A 20,601-nucleotide genomic window follows, 5' to 3' on the forward strand; every position below is an offset into this window, starting at 1 on the left:
CGCCGCCGCCGCCCCATGACATCACTGGCAGCGGCGGCGGCGGGGCCGCGCGCCCGCGGAGCCCCGCGCACCGCTCCGCGCCCGCTGCGCGCGCCGAGCGGCGGCCGGCGCGCGCCCCCTAGCGGGCGGGCGGCGCCTCCGCGGGCGCGCAGCGAGGCGGGAGCGGGAGCCGCCGGGCACCGCCGGCCGCGGGGAAAAGTTGCGGGATCCCCCGGCCCCTCATCTCCTCCTCGGACGGCGCCGTCGCGCAGAGAACGAACCCCCTCAAGCCTTTGGCGCCAGGCTCCGGGAGACTGGTTTCGGACCATCTCCCTCTGGGAGCGCCGGCAGCGGGCGCCGGCCCGACCGGCCGCAGTAACGCGATCTCTGCCTTTGCCCGTCGTTCCCTTGCAAGGAAACCCGTTTGCAGCCTCGGGCCAGCGGCCGGGTCGCGGGCTCGCCCCGGTGCGCGCCATCCCCGCCGTACGCCTGCTGGGATGCTCCATCCCCGAGCGCCTCCCGCCAGCTTCCCCCCCGATGGTCTGCGGCACCGCCTGGGAAGCCAGCGTAAATACTCTACACAGAAGGACTGTGAAGACTAACCTGAAACAGAGCCCTCCTGTGCCTTTTATTCTGACAAAAGCCATTCCGCAAGGATTTGCTTGGACGGGACACTATGAACAATCAGTATTTTCTTTTTTGTTAGGAGCTGGCTGCTGTGGGCTCCCAAGGTCCCTCTGTTGCCATCAGCCTCGCACACGCCAGGAGAGGCGATACCACCACAGCCCCTGCTTTCCCTTCTCGCCCCATCTGACGCCCTTGAGGGGCAAAATGCCTACTCCAAAAGGCAAAGGCAGAGGGAACAATGCCAACCCAAACTCATCGCTGCTGTTCTGCTTCCAGCCTGGCGTACTGCATCCACCACCATCACAGTCCCTGAGCAGCAGCTCTGGTAGGTTCTTTTGACCCAGAATCTCCTACCAAATCACCAGCCAGCCCAGAAAGACAGAGGTGCATTTCAATTTGGTACAAGATAATCTAATTTCAACACTCAATCTCCTCCTAACCCATAATAGGCGCAGATTTTCTTAAATTCTTAAATTTCACACTTCAGGTAGATACCTCTTCCAAAATTTGTTTTTTGTTTTGCCCCTTGCTTTTTGGTCGAGGTGAGAGCAGCAGACTTGCCTCTGTCAGTATTAATGCCCACCCGGATTCAAGCAGGATGGGATAAACAATGCACACAGCAATGGTCAGGTGCTCATTACATCAGCATCCCCAGCAGGGGTACCCCAGTAGCTTCCCGAGCAAGATGAGCAGCAAGTGGGGACCTCCCTGGCACTGGCCCGTGATAGAAAACTATGGGCATGAGTTTATGAAACTTTTTATATGAGAGATGTGATGGGTACATGAACGAGGTGAAAAGTGCATGGCTGATTATAGCAGAGAACATGATACAAGACATGTTGTGGGAAAACCCATCCAAAGACAATGGAAATAACCATATATTACAACACAGAATAGTGATCTTAGCAAAGCATAAAGGGTTTCATGATAAGCAATATCTGGGTTATCACTGACATTCATCACCTATCTCCTCATCATTCTTCTGCACTTAACTGTACTGTCTTCCATATCTATTTTGAACAACAGCTTCTGATCCAATGATTTGTCAGCTATGAAGAACACAAACATGGCAGTTCTTTGCCATTGGAAAGCCATGTGGATAGATTGCTTGGAGACTTCTAAAAGAAGCTTGACACAGGTCAGGAAACCATTTCAAGATCTTTAAAGGAAAAAAATTAAAGTGCCCAAAAGAGTTAGGAGCATGCCACTCCCTGCCTATATTCCTTTCTTGTCAGACTTTCCCCTACCAGGTATTTACTGCAAAGCACCTGAACTCTCTGCACAGCTCCCTTGTTTTATTCTTTCCTCCTGCATGTCCCAGTACTGTCCATTTGTACTAAAACCTTGTAGGACACACAGATATTTTGCATGTGCTGTCTAGCGAGTGGAGCCCATGCCATGGTGGGAGTTTTGAAGTAACACAAACAATGATACATACACTTATTGTAAGTCTGCACTCCTTCTTCCTCTTTGTTTCACAATTAAAGATGTTCTGATTCTCTTATGACCTGATTCTGATCCCACTGTTGCTTCTAAATCATAAACTCATGACATCTTTATTCAAACATCCATTTTGATAGTATTTAAATAGTATAAATTCTTTCTGAAAGATGGGATAGATTTTAACAACTTTCTTTTAGGGGATGAGGGATGATTTAAACTACTTTTTTTCCTGCAAAATATTTTAAATTTATGCAAAGCTGAAAAAGTAATTTTGGTACTGACTTTTATAAACAAGGGATATATATATATATGAAGCTTGTAGGTTCAGGTAACTTCCAGACCTTAAATCTGTTTACACAAGCAAAAAAATTCTGATATTTGGGGAATTTGGTGGGGGAGGAGGGGAAGGGGGAGGTGTCTCAGTTTAATACTGTCTGGACCTCTTTTGAACAAGAAAAAAATCATTGTTCTCTGAAATGCATCAGGCAGCTTTAGCAGAGATCTAGTAGATGTAACAGCACATAATTTTGTATACATAAAGATTAAGTGGTTGACAATTTATTTGGTCTTTTCCCAGCTTTTGCCATATTCTCATGAGAAGTTACTAAGGAAACCAGGTAAGCATGTGGTAGAAAGTAAATTTCTGTCACGGATTAGTGACTGGTTGAAAGACAAAACAGCAGGAATAAATTGCCAGTTTGCAATTTGACCAAAAAGTTATCAGCAGAGATACTTTCTCTGTTCTGCAGTATGACTTAACTGAAAGTCTCCAAAAGACAATTATACTTATGTGGCTTTTATTTATTCTTTTAGCCTGAGCAATTGGTTTGGGAGGATGAAGAACAGGAGAGGAAGGAAAGAACAGGTAAAGAAAGCTACTCTTTCATTTTAGCCTTCCATTTGCCATTTTCCATTTTCAGCTGTTAATACCTTGTCTCCCTGTCCCTGGGCAGCAGTGAGATGCTTCGACACAAGTCTCTGTTTTCCCTGTGCCAAGCCAAGGTCAGGATTTCAATGTGGAGGTAACTAATTAATTATCGGTCTGGCTTGAACAGAAATTGCCTTGACAATCTGTAATTAGCTATATAGGGGTCATACTGGATCAATTGCTGTGCTGGGGTTCCCATGCTATACGTAATTATCTCTGTAGTTTTAGCCTAGGGAGGTTTACATCTCTCTGCAGTGAAAGCCTTACCCCAACAAAGCACACTTCTGTGTTAAACTCAGAGATGTATTTCCATGCTATTTAAACCTACATTTGAAAATAATCTTGAGGCTCGTAGAGGAGCTAGTCTTTTGCAGTTCCTGAAACCAGCTATCACAAGTTCAATACCACCAGCTCTCTCTGCTGTTGATTGACTACCTGTCAGCTGAAGGTGTCAGTTAAAACCCATACACCAAAGATTGTGTTGGTGAATTTGGGAAGGCAGATCAATGAGCTGTGTGGTGCTGGTAAAAGTCTCAATAAATAAATAAAAAAAATACCAAAACACAACAGAGGGCAAATTATTTCATTATCTTCCAAGTTGTGAAGTATTTTAATAGACAGATTAAAAGCTTTTCTGTCCTGAGAGGTCTGTCAATCAAGCATAAATAAATGAGTACCATACAGAGAGCAGCTAAAGTGCTGATGCAGAAACACAAATCCAGGACTCTGAGAGCAGGTGTTTGACCAAGGGTGACAGCAGCATGATGCTCGGGACTGCAGTACTTGGCTCCAGGGCAGCACCATGAGTGCCCAGGCAGGCTTGGGCCTCTCAAACAGGGATCACAGAATGCAGTGCGATGGATTCACCAGCGTCCATGCCATCCCCAAAAACAACAAAAACAAACAAACAAACAAATAAACAAAGCCAAAGAAAAAAGGTGCTTTTAAACAACTTTCTTACATGGAGGCTGCAGGCACCTGTTACAGAATTTGAGGGAAAACAGGGATGCTTAGCACCATGAGAGCTTTTAGCTGGGCGAGAGATGCCCCAGAGATCAAGTCCCTCATTTATTTCCCCTGATCACAGATCTCAAATCTCTCAAGGATCTAGTGCACTTGCTCTACTGCCTCCTGTGCAACTGCCCTTAGGGCCTACCCAAAAGCAGAAATGCTGTCACCATGTCTTTACTTTAAACCAATGCAGCCTATTGACACTATGCTCTGATTGAGCTCAGAGTCCAGTCTGCTGCCAAGTCTTTGGCTATCTTAATCCTAGCAGTCAAATTTTTTTGTTAGCATTTCTTTGATGAGGCAATCCTGTGTTACAAGCTTTATCACAGTCACTCATGCTTTTGTAGCTTTTACCCTGGCTATGATCTTTAGGTAGAAATATACAGAGAGTCCTCTGGCAAGTCTGCAGTAGCCCAAAATGTAGCTCTGCTTCTGCACTCCCGAGAGCATCAATTCAAGAGCTGCCTTTGTCTTCTAAGTGTAGCTCAGGATAATGGCATTGATCTGCTACATTCTTTATACTTTCAGAAACCAGTAAGTGTCTCTGCTTTTGGCAGAGATGAATATAAAACGAAAGTCCTTGCCACTAAGGGCTTAGTCTAAATCACAGATGATGGAAAATGAAGGATAGACCTGAGAAAGGAAGAAATGAAGCAGGACAATAGGCTGCAGCGCAGTCACATTTAGGCTCCCTCCACAGGAAGAAGTCTATTTTAATTGCCATTTCAAAAGTTTTGTTCACATTTAATAAGGTCTGAGAAAGAAAAGAAGGACAAAAGTTTAACTGTGAGAAATCAAAATTACTAAAATGAATGAAAATGTTTTGAATTTAAACAAGCAAAAAAAAAAGGAGCTGAGATTCTTGGATGTTTTTAAACAAATGCATAATGAATGAACAGTATTTTCCAAATTCTGCCCCGTATTTTGTTAGCATGAGTTGGAGTAAGTACTTTTTTAATACTGCAAGCTGGACAGAAGCAAATCAGTGGCTCCCCTGTGGAAGGACTTGGGGGAGGGGAGTTGGCAGTGAGCTCCACCATTTCAGGCCAGACGCAGGGAAAGCTGTGTCCTGCAAGCTGAAATATCAGATGCGGATCCCCAGCTGGTGGAAGATGTCACAGCTCCCTTAAAGTTGATGAATCTATGACATTTTTAAACAGCGAGCTCAACAATTTGCAAAGGGCTCTGATCACAGGGGACTGACATGACCATCCATAAAAAAGGAAAATTGGATTCTAAACTGTATCTGATGAAGAATTTTGGGCAGAGTAAATGTAAGAGTGTTACTGAGTCATCAGTAGAAATTCGTTTGGATTATAGCACAGAAACTTGGACACTTGTTCTCTGGAAAAACGAAATCACACGGCAATAGAGTCATTAGAAGACTGACAGTGATCTTACGGGAACTCAGCTTGTTTGCCCTGGTGAAACAAAGCCTGAGAAAGGGTACAGGAGGGCCGTCTATAAATACACCAGTGGGTAAATATCACAGATAGGCATGCAGCTATTTAAGTTTCAGGACAATTCTAGCACAAGAGCAAATGGATATAAACAGGTTCTGAATTAATTTGTGCTGGAAATCAGAAAAATATATTTGCTTCTTCTAGCTATAAAAATTTTCAATGCTGATAAGAGCGAGCAGGGCAAATAAGCCAGCTGTTTTTAGAGGGGTGTATAATGTGCAGGTTAAAGTGATTCCATGGCTTGACTGCAGCAGCAGGGACTGGACATCGCCCAGGCTCTGTTCCCCAGCAGACTGCGCGTTACGCCTACCAGAATCAAAGTGGGCCAAGCATTCATCATGATGGATAAGGTTTAGTGAGAGAAGTCAAATAAGCAGAACCACAGTCAAAGCCATTCTCTCACTCTGAGTGAATGCTAATGACACTTGTTCATTGCCGTTTGGAAAATGCATTTAGTAAACTAGGTTAATGGAAGAAAACCCTCTTCTCTGAGATATAGGCTCACAGAGTTGGAAGCTACATAGTGACCCTTGGATTTTATTTTAGGGCCCTTTTGTATTCAGATTTTTCAATTCTATAAAAGTTTGCTATAGATCAATGCTTCTTTTGTTTTTAAACACACAGCAATTACCAGAGTGAAGTAGCATCCTGCTACTCCACTGCCTGTTCTCCACTTTACTCCAAAATCCTCAGCAGTAGACAGACAGTTTTGAAGACATTTTTGAAATGTGGGCAGATAGAAGGGCAGCACAGGGAGTAGGACAGAGGAAGAGAACACAGGTGATAGAAGTTCTTAGTCAACGCATTGAGCAGGAGCATCAAAATATACAGCTCTTCCATCAATGTATTTATGACAAGATTTCAACAGAACTGATTTTGATGGGATTGGTTGGCTGGTGAGGTTTGCAAGAGGATTCTAATTCACAGTTGTGTAAGTGGTCAACATTTGAAACATTTGTTAAAACTGTAAAACTGGGTTAGTCCCCATTCAGGGGAAATAGCTAAATTGCTGTCTCCCTGTAGGACAGCAAGTGTCACCAGCTGCTGGGTCACCCTTGTGCTTTTCTGTGCGTGGGGGTTGCACTTGCTGTCACTGACAGCAGGACATGCCCGGGGAGGGGTTTGGGAACCTGCTCCCCTGGCACCCGGCCAGAGGGCCAGCCTGGCACACAGCAGAGCTCAGCAGAACATCTATGGCTTGATCAGGCTTTCAAGAGCTCTCTGGACTACTTTTGCAAGAGACCACGTGAGCTGATGGAGCTGTTATTTTTAGTCCTAGAGTACTGTTTGTTGACTATGGCTGTTTCCTATGCAGTAGGTACTGAAGGGCCAAGGCACTAGAAACCTTCTAATAATTGACCAATAAATGTTATAGTCAATAAATGTCACCCTCTGCCTTACAGTTAGCATCTGCACTGTTCCAGTCCGTATTTATATTATGTTACGTGTTGTTATATTAATTTAGCTTATAGACATTTGTATCATCACCAGTTTACTTCAGATTTATTTGTGACACTCTCAGTCAGTAGTAAGATGGTCTTCTAGTGCTCCTTTTGAAAGAAACCAAGTACTAAGTCCTGCTGGAGGTTTACCTAGCTTATTAGGGAGCCTTACCTCCCTACACTAAAGGGTTTTCAGGGGTGCTGTCACAGGGTGCCAAGAAGAGGGTAGAGGCCCAATTGTGGAAGCTGCTCAGACAGAATATACAGAGATGGCAACAGCTGAAATCTTGTGCTTTAACCCAGAATCTCTGGGCACCCCTGGCTACTTTAATCTTTGCTGATTAAAACTACAGCCACCCAACAAATATGGATGATGATTATTTGGCTCAGCTCTTACCATTTTTTCTTTAAGCTCCCAGTGTTTCAGGACATTAATCTTGTGTATTTTTCCTTGGCTTTTATAGCCCTGTTGGCAGCAATTATAACTCTTAGTGCACTTAATTTTGGCCAAATAAAACTAAGAAGTATACTCTGATAAATTAGTAGTCATTTGACAAGCATCTTACCAAACAAAGTCTTTCAGAGGGCTTGAATCCTAAAGATCTACAGTGTTATAAAAGCCAAGGTGCACATACAGTTGCACCAGAGCTGATTAGAAAGGAGAAATAAGTATCACTGGCATGCTTAATTTCCTAGCATTCTCAAGCTCAGGCAACACCACCATTTAGCAAACAAACTCTCTGTAAGGTCTGCCCTCATAGGCCATATTCTCCCCTGCCATATTCTCCTTGCAACCTTTCCTATTTGCACTGGAACAGGCTACCTGGGGAAGTGGTAGAGTCACTATCTCTGGAAGTGTTCAAAAAACAAGTAGTCATGGCATTTCACAATATAGTTTAGTGGCCACGGTGGTATTCAATCCAAGGTTGGACTTGATGATCTTGGAGGTCTTTTCCAACCATAATGATTTCATGATTCTAGGATTCTAGGTATAATCTTACCAAAATTATTACCCCACATTTTTATACCACTTATAAGGAGAGTATCAGGCTTTCATTATTTGTTGCCGTTGTGTTAAATATTATGTTTCCAACCAAGTAATGGGATATTCCTGCTTTTAAACACAGGAACTAGACTACGAAACAGTGAAAGAAACCTGGGCTGAAGACTGCCTGAAATTTTTGTCTCATTTTTCTTTATCCATGTTTTCTATGCTCCCAGTGGAGAGTTTGTGTATTCATGTAAAGTCTATTTTGAAGACAGCTCTGCAGCCATTGCTGTTACATGTTTCAGCTAATTTCCAGAAGTTCCAGCTATTTATCAGATATAGCTACAGAAAGAAACAACATTGCATAGGTAAGAGATTTTTTTTTAATTAAACAAAGTAAGATTTTCAGTGTTTACCTTGAATTTTCTAGGGCACCTTCAAAGCACTGCAGATCTCTGTAATTTCAGCATGTTACATGCGATGTCTTGATGTGATATTTATAAACCTGTACTAGATTAATCAGTAACCGATATAATGGATTGACTCTATACCTAGTTATCTTTCAACCTGAAGAGTGTTCAGTCCCATCTCTGTCAAGAATCTCTATCTGATCAGTGAAACAGACCATGATAAATGCTGTGTTAAAAAGCTTCCTTCTTTACTAATTGGACTGGACTTGGAAAGCAGAGGTTTCCTGGGAGCATTGCCTATTTTCCTCATAATTATTTGCATATTCAGTTCAACAGCAAAACAAGTCTGTAATTGTTCATTCCAGAAATTAAAATCTCCTTATCATGTATGTCAGTCAGAAGAAAATGTGTAAACACTGCATCAATGCCAAATAGTACTAAATCGGTACTACCTGCACTAATTTAGGATTAGGAAGTGTATTAAACAATAACTTAAGAAGCAAAGGATGTTAAGGGAAGGAAATTTGCTGGAGACATTGTTTAATGCATCCTTGTTAGTACAAGGAAGAATTTTTCTACTACTCAACATGTAAATTACATCCAGTGTCTAATTACACCAATTGAGGCAATCTGAGGTAATTTAACATTAAGAAATGTTTTGTAACCAATTTGTATTTAATGTTTAACTTACAACAGTATTGACATAATCTTAACATTTAATAATATGGGTGGGATCAGATGTGAGCCAAATGTGAGCCTTCTGCTTTGATGTCTGACATAAGTAGTGTACACAAGAGGTGTTCAAATGCTGCTTTGCTGTGCTGCTGTGGCTTGAATGTCACAGCTTAATGCCAGTGGGAAGAAATAGCACCACCAAAATAACTTGAATCCACCTATTTAACCTTCCAAATATATACTAGGAAATGGCATAAAGCCTAAAAAAAAATGTTGTGTGGCAGCAAAAAAAAAAAAAAAAAAAAAAAAGCAAAAAAAAAAAAAGCACCTGAAATAGAGTGTAGTTATCACCATTCAAACCCACATTATTTTCTCATGATTTTGTTCCACCCAAACTCACAAGACTGTCTGGACCAGTAATGATTAGGTTTACACCACTACATTACATTATAAAGATTTGGTCAAGTCCTTCTTTAAAACAGGATCATTTAATTAACTAACACAGAATTCAAAACAGCAAAATTCACACTGAAGCAAATTTGTCCAAAGTAAATAAGAGTTTTACATGAGGAAAAAGTAACAAAAAAATTTAAAGCCCACTTCTGACTTTTTTCCTACCCTAAATTTCAGTACAAATCAAAGGATGCCCTAAACATGGAGTATAAAATCTCATATTATTGTTAATTCAAAAGATGTCACTGCAGCAGACAAATTTAAACTCTGGTAACTTCTGTGGATGAGAACAAACCAGTCTATAAAACTTGTAGCTGAATAATATTTAAAAAGTAATTTTCTTGGGTGCAGTTTCCCAGGCTGAGGAGTTGATTATATAAACCTGAATGGAATGAGCAGACACATGAGAGACAAACTTTCACCAGCTCTATTCCACCTTTGATTCCAAGCTCAGACAACATAACAGATATGGCACAGATGAGGCTGAGGCACCAGAAAGGAGGTCTTTGACAAATGGGCTCCCTTGTGCAGTTTCAACATTTTGTTCTTGACAAGAAAGCTGTTCAGAAGTTAACTCCAAGTTTGGAGTTGTTTTCTAAACCAGCAGGGAGAAAAATGCTTTTGGCTACCATTACACCTGTACAAATGTACTATTTTTGCTAAAATGAATATAAAAATAGTCTTTTAAATAAACTTTCATACATATATGAAATATTTCAAAGGAAAAGGCAAGCATTGCTGTTTCCTGCCATTCATATAGCTCTGAAATGGCAAATCAGAAGTTAGAGGCAGCATTCACTGCTGCTATTGCCTGAAAAGAGGAACTGGGCTGTTTAGCAGTGCCAGTGAGGGCAAACCCCTCTGAATCTGCACTTAACATGCTTCCAGGAAGGATGCTGTTTGGCTGCCAGAAAAGACTGCTCATACACCACCAAACAACACTGCACTATCCTGAACTGTAGAAGAACTGCACAAGAATGAAAGAAACACTGATACAAGAAGACTGTACATTTCCCAAGCTTCATAGCTCATTATGTTTAATACCAAGTTTCATTTTTGCCAAGTTAAAAGGCAGTGGAGAGAACTGTGACAGGACCTTTATAGGGATTTTCCTTCCTTACTGTCTCCTATTGTCTTTTATGCATGAAGAAATAATTCATGCCCAGGGAAAATTGTTATGAATTTCTCCAGATTTTGAATACTGATGTAAACAAAGGTTTCTTTATGTGAAGTTGCAACAAATTTTGAATAAATAAATGCAACATTAGTTTGGACCATAGCTTACAATCATGCATATGTAAAAAAAAAAGAAGTGAAATAAATAAAGTGATGAGTTCTGCAACAACGTGAGGTCTTCATCTATGCTCTTTCAGCTAGTATGCGACTTGATTCCAAGAAAGCATGTAAGCCTTTGAAGACTCCAACTGGAGAGAATTATGAATCAATTAGTTAAACACCATATATACTTATTTAAACATTACACAAAAACAGACTGTAATGTATGTGATTTAAACAATAGCAGCCACAAAGAGATCCCATATTTTTTATTCAGTCCTAGATAAACCACTAATATCTTCACCTTAACAACTGGAAGAGCAGATCTCTGTAGTAGTAATGAAACACCTTTGGATATTGTGTGACAAGGCTGGGATAGTCTTATTCACATGGAGATTGGCTTTACTCCTCAAAGAGACACAGCAGGACTGTTTGAGGAGCAGATACTGTTCCACAAATTAAATAGATCAAAATTTGAGCCCAAGACACTTTTGTTTAAGACTTTGTTTGTACTTTTTAGTTTGCAAAGTACAAGATAATTTGCTTTATTTTAAAGAATATTTTAGAGGTGTATTTATTAAACTGTATAGGTTATCTGAAATATACATATTTTTACATTTAATTTACAGCCAAATAACCTAATGAAATGAGAAAGGAAACTATGGCACATCATGCCTGCAAGACTACAAAGCTAGCTATAATTTAGCATCCTCTTCCAGAATGAAAATAAAAACTAAGCAAACAAACTTTGAAATATTTACACTTTTTGTAGTCAAATGTTGTTCTTTTACTAGGTTTGTAAACACTAAAATCTCACATAAGCAAATTCCGCTTCCACAAAGGCATTTAATTGTTTACTGCAAATCACAGCTGTATATCTTTTTGATCACCATTCAAGCCAAGAGAAATCCTGTTTCAAGTTAAGAGACCTAAAAATGACTGTCACAAAATATTCTCTTTTAGACCATGAACTTTGAAACTGTCCTTTAGTCATAAGTCTAAAAATAAATTTTAAAACCCCAATGTGCTACAAATGTACTTCCTGTAACATTTGTTCATGACTGAGTTATCTCACTTACACAGGATGTGCTCAGATGAAATGGAAACTGTCCCTCCATGACAGCCAGTTGAGCTCCCAAAATAAAGGTGAGTTTTTTGACCACGTCACAATTTAGCCTCAGCTTTCTACTCAGGCATGGGGGTATAAATACACTGACAGCAGGAATGCTGCAAATAATCTGAATATTCAGTTCATAATATTGAAACTTATTCTAGAAGCAAATGAGATGTGCAGACAGTGTTTCCTTTAAAGGTTTTGGACAATACAAGCTTACAATTGGATCCATATCCCACCTGGGCATTAAGTACCAGGATCTGTTTAAACACACAGAAAGTGTGGGGCACTGGTAGCAAGGAGAAGTGGAAAAGACTTTTTGAGAGAGGCATTTAAAGTGATGCTGACCTCTAAATACAAGCTACATATGGAGACTAAGCAAAAATATTGAATTGAAGAAAACTCATATAAGTAGCCTGAAGCAAAAGAGAAAAAAAAAAATTAAAACATTTAAATCCATACAAAAACTTTATCTTATCTTCATCAACCCCCTGTTGCCTTGAGCACTCAGAAAGTAGCCAGTTTGGCTACTGTGGTTTCTTCCTCTCTTGCTCATAAGGCCATTATTCCCACTTGAGGGGCTAGCTCTGGAGGAGTACCTCCTGCTCTGGGCACCCCACTACTGGAGATTTGCTGACAATCTAGAGTCAATCCAGCACAGGGCCACAAAGGTGGTCCAGGGGCTGAAGCACACCATCCAAAAGGAGAGGCTGGGAAAGCTGGGCTTGCTCTACCTGGGAAATTCCTGGGTCTATGTTTTCTCATGTAGAGGAGACCACATGCTTGTATTTTCTCAAAACTCAATTTATAATTACTTATAAGCCTTGCTGGACTGGCAGCTGGACTAGAGACCTCCAGTGTTTCCTTCTGACCTAAATTATTCCACAATGCTGTTCTGGGATTATGTGAGGTGAAATGATCCAGGTTTATCTTGAAGGGAGCACAGATGTTTCATGGTGGGAAGCTGGGCATGGAAGGCAAGTACTATTGCCCAGCAAGAGCTGTCTTTTAGGGGCAGACTACTCAGACTCTCCACCAGCTGGTAGCACAGACCATCTAGCTAATGCCAAGTTAAAGCTTTCTGAGAGACAAGATACATAGCCCTGCTGCACAAAGCTGTTTCTACAGAAGGAATGGCAGCTGCATGAAATCATCTGGTCTGACATCCTGTAAACAGAGGCAAATGAAAGGGATACCTGTACTTACTTGCTTTTCATTCTGGAGAGCTGAAAATGGAAATCAGTCTCTAAAAAAAACCAAAATAAAACATTTAAGTTGCAATGACTTAACAAAAAATTTTTGTTGTACTGAACTTAAAAATCCTGTGTCTTTACCAGTTAATAAATAATTTAGATAAAATACAAAACCAAGTATTCATGTTTCACTATCAAGAAGTTACTCATTTGTGAAGATTCTAACTCCAAGTATTTGAGTCAAAAATGAAGGAACAGTAAGAATAATAGATACATGTGCTAATGAAGCTACTGATAATAGCAAGGGGAAAGTGAGAATGCAAGGCAGGAACAACAGCACAGTACACAAAATATATGGCCTATGCAAAAAAAAATGGAACATATCATCAGATACGTAGAAGGGTTATTGCAAAACATATGGAAAGAATGTGTTTTTCATGTCTCTGATGCATGCAATGAAAAGGAACTGCAGGAAGGCAAATTCAGATTGAACATGGGGAAATGTCCTTTCAGGTTTTCTGGAGAGGTGCCGTAACCTTAGCATTGTTAGCAACCTTTAGGAAAACACTAGACGAGTATCTGTCAGAAGGGATATTCATGTTCCTGCCTGGCAACAGAAAGATGCACTAGATGAACTTTGATGTCCTTTCAAGACAAATGATTTCACACAGAAACTTACATATATCAAACAATTAAAAAAATCCATGAAAAAACTCCTAAATCTAAATTAAAATCTAGAATACAATCTGAACTAGAATTACAGCTATAAATTAAAGATCAGTAATCAATGAATTTTAGAGAAAAATAACCAGTCTTTCCTTGTGAGAGTATTTGCTTATGGGAATTCATAGTAATCACCTTTACATTAAAAAACTCCAAAACATATGGGAATAAGCTCAAGGCATTTTAATGCTCAGTATTGAATAAGCAGATGAGACAGCATCCCCTTATCAAGCCGAACCCCCGTGACTCTGACTTGAGACGTGACCTGTGTTGTGGAGAATGTCAGGCTAAATAATCATCATTCTCACTTCTGGTCTTAAAATGCAGGCATAAAACAGGATTTCTCTTTGGTCACCAAAGACCAGGAAGACTGAAATAGTTATGGCAATTGCATATGATTTTCCAGGACAAAAAGTTGCATTCACAAGAATGTCTCTAATCTACTCATCAAGAATATGCAAGGAGAGAAAACAAAACAAAAAAAATCCCAAATTTTTAACATATTCTTCCTGATAAAATGAACCTCTTGGTGTTAGCAAGACACTGTAGGATTTCTTTAGCAGGATGATTTTAGGCAACCAGCATCCTTTTTCCTTTCTCTTCCCCTCACCTATTTCAAGAGGTTACCTCATCCAGACATCTAATAAAATCACAAAAGCTGAAAAGCATAGGATACTGAGCTCACTGATGTTCTTAGAAGTGCCTCGTAATGGTTACTCTTACAGTGCCTCCCCTAACCAGTAAGATGAGCTCAATGAAGGGGAATTAATTTCATCATGTGTCTCTGCCAGAAGAGGCTTCTCCTTCCTGTCACGTTCTGGCACTGAAAGGCTCTCCCCAACTGTGAGGTTCACACTGCTCAGTACATACAAATTTTGTTCAGGCAGTATTAATTTTGTCCACACTGATTTTACACATACATGTGTGCAACAGTAGCTCAAAATAATACTGCCACTGCATGATTCTCTTAATTCTGTTGCAGTGTAATTGTCATCCTCTACTTCAGCAGTGGACAAAAGCATTTTTGCAAGCAGTTAAAAATAAGTGTATTTGAAGACTAACCTGTAACAAATAAATAGTAATGAAACAAAACCTATTTATGTGAAGATCTTAAAAAGAATCCAAGCATTACTAACAATCAAATAAACCTACTGATTTTGTAATTGTTAAAATAAGATTGATAAACAGAATAATCTTTCTCAAGACTTACTGTAAGTGGTATATGAATAAACATTATTTTAAACTTCCGATAAGAAACAAGTCCATTCCACATTGACTTTTCCTTAGCCTTTAACTATATATATATATGTATGTATGTATGTATCTGGCAGTATTGTTTGCACACATAAAGTGGTGCAAGAAGAAAACAAGCTATGAACTGCTTTTATTTAGCTGGAAAGTAGCATGGTATATATGGTATATATAAACTGTCTTAGATGTCTTTCCTGGCATCAGTGGCACCAAAATCAAAACTGAAGAGAAGGCTCAAGCTCAAATCCAGGCCTGAGGATCAAACCCCAAGAAAAATCATTCCCACTCTGACTCCAGTCACATGGTGCATTTCCTACTCTCTTTCTTGGTGTCCTCTCCCTCCGCTGTATGCACTTCACTTACCCCCTGTGGGTTTTTTCCTCTTTTTATTTTGTCATTACTAGTAGTTACTGTTGCAACATAGGCATTTCTGCACGGAGGAATTTGACTACACACACACATAGAAATCAGTAGTTCCTACTGCCCACACCATTTCTGTAACCAGAGTTCAGACACACTCAGGATTTTAAGGGATGCAGAATGTTCAAAAGGATCAAATGCAAATTAATGTCATGGCCACTTTAAAAAAAAATATTTTAAATTTCTTTTCAAAAAGAAATTGTATGCTTGGGTTGGCAGAAAAACTTGTTATTTGGTCTGCTTTTCAAAACTGTCCAGTAAGATTAGTAGAACTGCCTTCTGATGGAAAAATGTGACATTGGCCATGTACAAATTTGCCTTGAAATCTCCTTCTTAACAAAAAATAGTAGAAGTTTTTAATTTTTTCCTTGAGTTTTCAAATTAAAATACTTGGGCTTTCTCAAATTATAAGCCAGAATCCAGGGAAAATTGTGAATCAAAAATTTTATTTTTTTTAGTTGTCCATACCTTTTAGGGACAAGATTTGCTCAGATGCATTTTCCAGTTTACTCCTGTCCTTTTATCCCTGGTTTTCAGCTGTGTGGTTTCTGCCAGGGATTGGTAACTACAGTCACAGCAGTTCACAAGCCTGAACAGTCATTCAGACCATTTCCAAAGTGTAAAGGCTCTCTACCAGCTAGAGAAAATAACCCCCAGCCACCTGTTCCAAAGGTAAATGTTAGCTCATGGGTTAGATTGGGAATACGTGCTCCAGCATGGACATGGTGAATCAGCACATCCCTCAGCTGCCTTGACCACAGCCCCAGGTCTTGAGCACTTGCAGAGTCTTCATACCAAGAGCGGGCCAAGTGGCTCCATGCCAGCCCAGCTCCCCTGTTGCACATCTCTGGAACCTGTACCCAGGAGGACTGCTACTGGTTGTGCCTGAACCTGCCCCAAATTCTTCAAATAAGCAGCAAGACCAATGTAGGACAGAGGACTGGAGGGCACATTTTCTGGGTAATAAAGCAATGACCAGCCAGAGAAGTGGGAACAGAGACAGCAACTGCAGGTTAAAAAAAGAAAGGTCTTGTGACTAGTGCATGTGGGCACTCCACACCCAGACAGGGATGCCTGAGTTTGATTCACCGCTGAAGCACTAGGGTGTCAGCATAAAATAGTATACAATCAACACAATCCAAGCAGGCAACAGGTATGTTAAACAAATAGCTGGAAACAATAACAAAAATTTGACAGTGTTGATAGCTGACTATTTAACAGGTTAGAAACATCATGAATGACTCACAAACTGCTGCTCAGATATAGTGACAGCATTCAGCTGTCTAGGTCACTCCACTGGACATTTAGCACCATCCTTCAAGAGAGTAACGTGAACCTGTTACTAAATATGGTCCTAAAGTGTCAGCAGTCCAAAAATGCACTAATCCTTTTGCTACACTTCAAGAGATTTACATTTGATTGGAAATATTATGCAGATTAAAAAATATCTGCAAAGTGAAGATGCATAGGTACATGGATTATTTTAAATAACACATAAATCACGACTTTTAGGAAGCTTGCTCTGCCTAGCCTTCATGCAAGCTTTCCAATCATGTAACATGATGTAAAATAGCAGAGAACACAAAGTCTCCCATGTAGGGTAGTGACCCTTTTCAAGTGGCATAATAAATTCTATATTACCTTATTACATCCACAGACCTGTTTAGAATTTTTAAACTTGTGTATATTTGTATCTTGGTCCTCCAAACTATTCCGTAAAGAGCAACATTTGTCCTTTTCAGGACATAATTATTTTTTAAAATCTACCAAGATAAATTTTCCTAGTTTGCAAAACATGACAGAAATAATATCAGCACCTCTATGAACTGGCAGAATGTCATCCATCTTTGACCTAGATTTAAGACTTAGCAGAACATAGAAACCCCAGCTCCCTGTCAGCAGATTAAGAGTAATAAAATATATTTCTCTGGAGGAGTAGGAGATGAAAAAAAAACCACAGTATTCAAAAATCTTGCTTCAAATCTTCACTGGAAATGAAAAAAAAAGCTTAAAAATTATGAGATTTGCTGCAAAATCATGAGATCTGCTATATGAATAAATTTGCGATAATTTATCTGCCGTTGAAATTTTGAGCCTCTAGAGTGTGCTCCAGCCATATTTTCAAGCATTTCCTCAGAAACTGAAATGCGTAGGTATTTTACGTCCAGTGAAAACTGAGATGCATTCATAAAGGTAATTCAGAACAGAGAAATGGGATTTCTTAAAGACTCTGAACATTTGAAAAATATTTTTAAAAATTAATAAGATTACATAATTAGTACTACAGTAGAACATTAGAAACATAATAGAAGAGGAGATAATTAAACTGACAGTAGAAGGCTGAAAATGTATAAGAAAGAAGAAAGGAAGAAAAATTTCCTCCGGTGCCAAGGAACATAAACTCTAGAATTTAGGGGGTAGTTTAGCAAGCTACTTGAGGTACCAGTTCAGTTATCCACTCAATAAGCATTAATACCAACTGCACCAAAGAGAGGCTTTTCACAATATTGAACACTCTATGCCTTTACAAGATGTGAACTGATTCCTCAAATATAGAGGATTGGCTTGCAAAAAGTTTCAAATTTGCTTTACAACAATTCATTTTCAGCTGCTTTCATTTGCCTTCCAAGGCTCTTGCCACATTATTTTTAACATTTCAAGACACTCTGAAATCTAAGAATAAGAAGTTTGCTTTTATTTAAAAGAAAGCAGGCTTTTAAACAATAATAGAATCACAAAACATCCCACATTGGAAGTGACCTCAAAATATTGCCTGGCCCAACATCATGATGAAAGGGAGTCCTGATGAGACTATCTAGTGCCCTGTCCAATGACATCTTGTAAATCTCCAGTGGTGGAAGTTCCAACACCGAGGAAGTTGTTCCAGTGAATGATTGTTATCATTGTAAAAAATTTCTTTCTTATATGGACATGAAACTTCCCCTGGTGCAGCTTTTACTGGAATACTGTGGTGATGTGCCCCCCAAGCCTTCTTTTCTCCAGGGAGAAGAGACCTGACTGCTTCAGTCTTTCCTTGCTGTGCAGGCTCTCCAGCTCTTTGATCATCTTTGTGGTCCTCCTTTGGACCTTCTCCAGTCCATCTGCCACTTTCTGGAATTGTGAGGACGAGAAGTGAACATGGCACTGCAGGTGCAGCCAGACGAGCTTAAGAGGAGTGGGATGAGTGCGTCTCTGTCTCTGCCAGTCACAGCCCTGCGGATGCAGCCTGGGATGCCTTGGCTGCTGCGGCAGCACACTGCCAAGTCCTGCTCAGCTTGTGTCCACCAGCAGCCCCAGGGTTCTCTCAGCAAGGCTGCCCCCCAGCCACTCTTCATTCAACTTCGTTCTTGCTTGCCCACTCTTGCAGCCTGGCCAGACTGCTGTGTGAGAGGGTTTTCTCTTCTGACATGTCCATCTCAACTACCCAGGTTGGTGTCACCAGCAAACTTGGTGTGGCTGCTTTCAACCCCATCATCCAGATCATTTATGAAGACATTGAATAGCATGGGGCCTGTTTTCATCCCTGGGGAATTCTATTTGTGGCAGGCAAACCATTGATCACTACCCTCTGAGTGCCACCTCTTAGCCAATTTCTTACCCGTCTCACAGACCACCCATGCAGTCACTTGCCACTTTGTGCAGAAGGCTGAAGGAAACCATGTTGAACACTTTGCTGAAGTCCAACAAAAGGCTGAAATCTTAAGGAAAACACCAAAAGTTGCACTAGAACCATGAAGGCTAGCAACTCTGCATCCTCTAACTCAAGCATTTACTTGAGACCAAACTGACATGAGATGCAGTGCCTGTTTGCTTTATCACATCCACACTAAATTCCAACTGTTCTGTTCACAAATAAGAAAGCAAAATTCTGTATTACACATTAGATGTGGAATAAAAATCAACCATGCCAATAACCTTCTAATTTTCCCAGCAGTTCTGCAATAAGGATGTAGAATTAACCATGGTAACAGGCATAAATACATTCAATTAATTTTTGTTCACTGACATGACACATTTGCTCACTGAATGCCTGCATGATAATTTGATAAGCTAGAAGCTTTTAAGTGGGGGGAAAAAAGGCAGGGCTCTGTTCCTATATATTCAGACTCAGATGGTCAGTTTATTTTCTATGCAGAAGTCCTGTAAATTTGAATCTAATACTCCATTTATCCTACTGTTCCCATGTTCAAATACAGCACTTGAGATTCTCCTTAAGTTTCCCATGTCACACATTGGCCAAGCTTCAACTAGAGCAATGAATTATTTTGCCCTCAACTCATACATATATGAATTGATATAGCCCAGTGGCTAAAGCATTACTACAGGCAGTAGGTAGATGCCGGACTTCTCTGCAGGTTGTGATGTATGTGTTGTAAGTACTAAAAATCAATAGAGTCCTTCTATTGGCCTGTCAAGAGTATGAAGAGCTATCAGATTAATTTTCCTGTAACTTAAACCTGTGAATTCTCTATTAATGATGGTAGTATTTATGTTAGATTGGTAAATGAGCATGAAAAGCCCTTCCTTTCTAGCTCTAACAGAAAAAGAAAACAATTTAACACAGCTTAAAAGCTGTGTGGATTCAGATCTAGTAGCAGGTAATTGTGAAATGTGGCTCCATAATCATCTGATTTGTCACTCAGCCCTCATCCAGGTAACACACACATAGATTTATTCTGGAGATTTACTTAAGCACTCACTTCAGTATTCATGTGTACACACTTCATTCTGCAAAGCCACGCTTCCAAGCAGGCTGGAACACAGCCAGATTTTCTCATACAGTAGGGAGAGACAGATTTCCTGAGGGAGAAAAACTACTGGCCAGAGTCTGACAAACAGTTCCAGAGGCATAAAGCTGTTCAAAAGCACACAGGTGCACCACATGGGCCAGGAGAGGATAATGAACAAAGGATGGTGAAAATATCTTGGCAGAGACATGGCCTGGAAACAAACCCACATGACAGTAGGACTTCAGGGTGCGTGGCAAATCGCTAATAGATTTTTGTAAGAACAAAAAATTAACAGGAACTGGCATTGGCCACCATTTTCCTATTCATACCCTATGCAGGGCTCCATAAGAATAGCAAACACAATGCCTCAACTATAAACCAGTACACAATAGCCCCATGCCAGGCCTGTGGATCAGAGAGAGCCTTTAGCTTCTGTAGTCTCTTGATTAGGTCCCTGATTGGGCCTTTTTCATAGT

At 40.3% G+C, this 20,601-nt stretch overlaps 1 protein-coding gene across 1 annotated transcript; it reads left to right on the forward strand.

The window, feature by feature from the left end:
* Positions 1-15: 15 nt before the first annotated feature.
* On the forward strand, positions 16-19,939 carry LOC146768777 (uncharacterized). The gene is made up of 2 exons (XM_085588502.1): positions 16-931; positions 1,633-19,939. The coding sequence occupies exons 1-2, from the start codon at positions 16-18 to the stop codon at positions 1,659-1,661; spliced, it is 945 nt and encodes a 314-aa protein (XP_085444628.1). The 3' UTR covers positions 1,662-19,939.
* Positions 19,940-20,601: the final 662 nt, after the last annotated feature.

Source organism: Lonchura striata, chromosome 1, assembly GCF_050655825.1.
Source record: "Lonchura striata isolate lonStrDom1 chromosome 1, ASM5065582v1, whole genome shotgun sequence".
NCBI classification, from domain to species: Eukaryota; Metazoa; Chordata; class Aves; order Passeriformes; family Estrildidae; genus Lonchura; species Lonchura striata.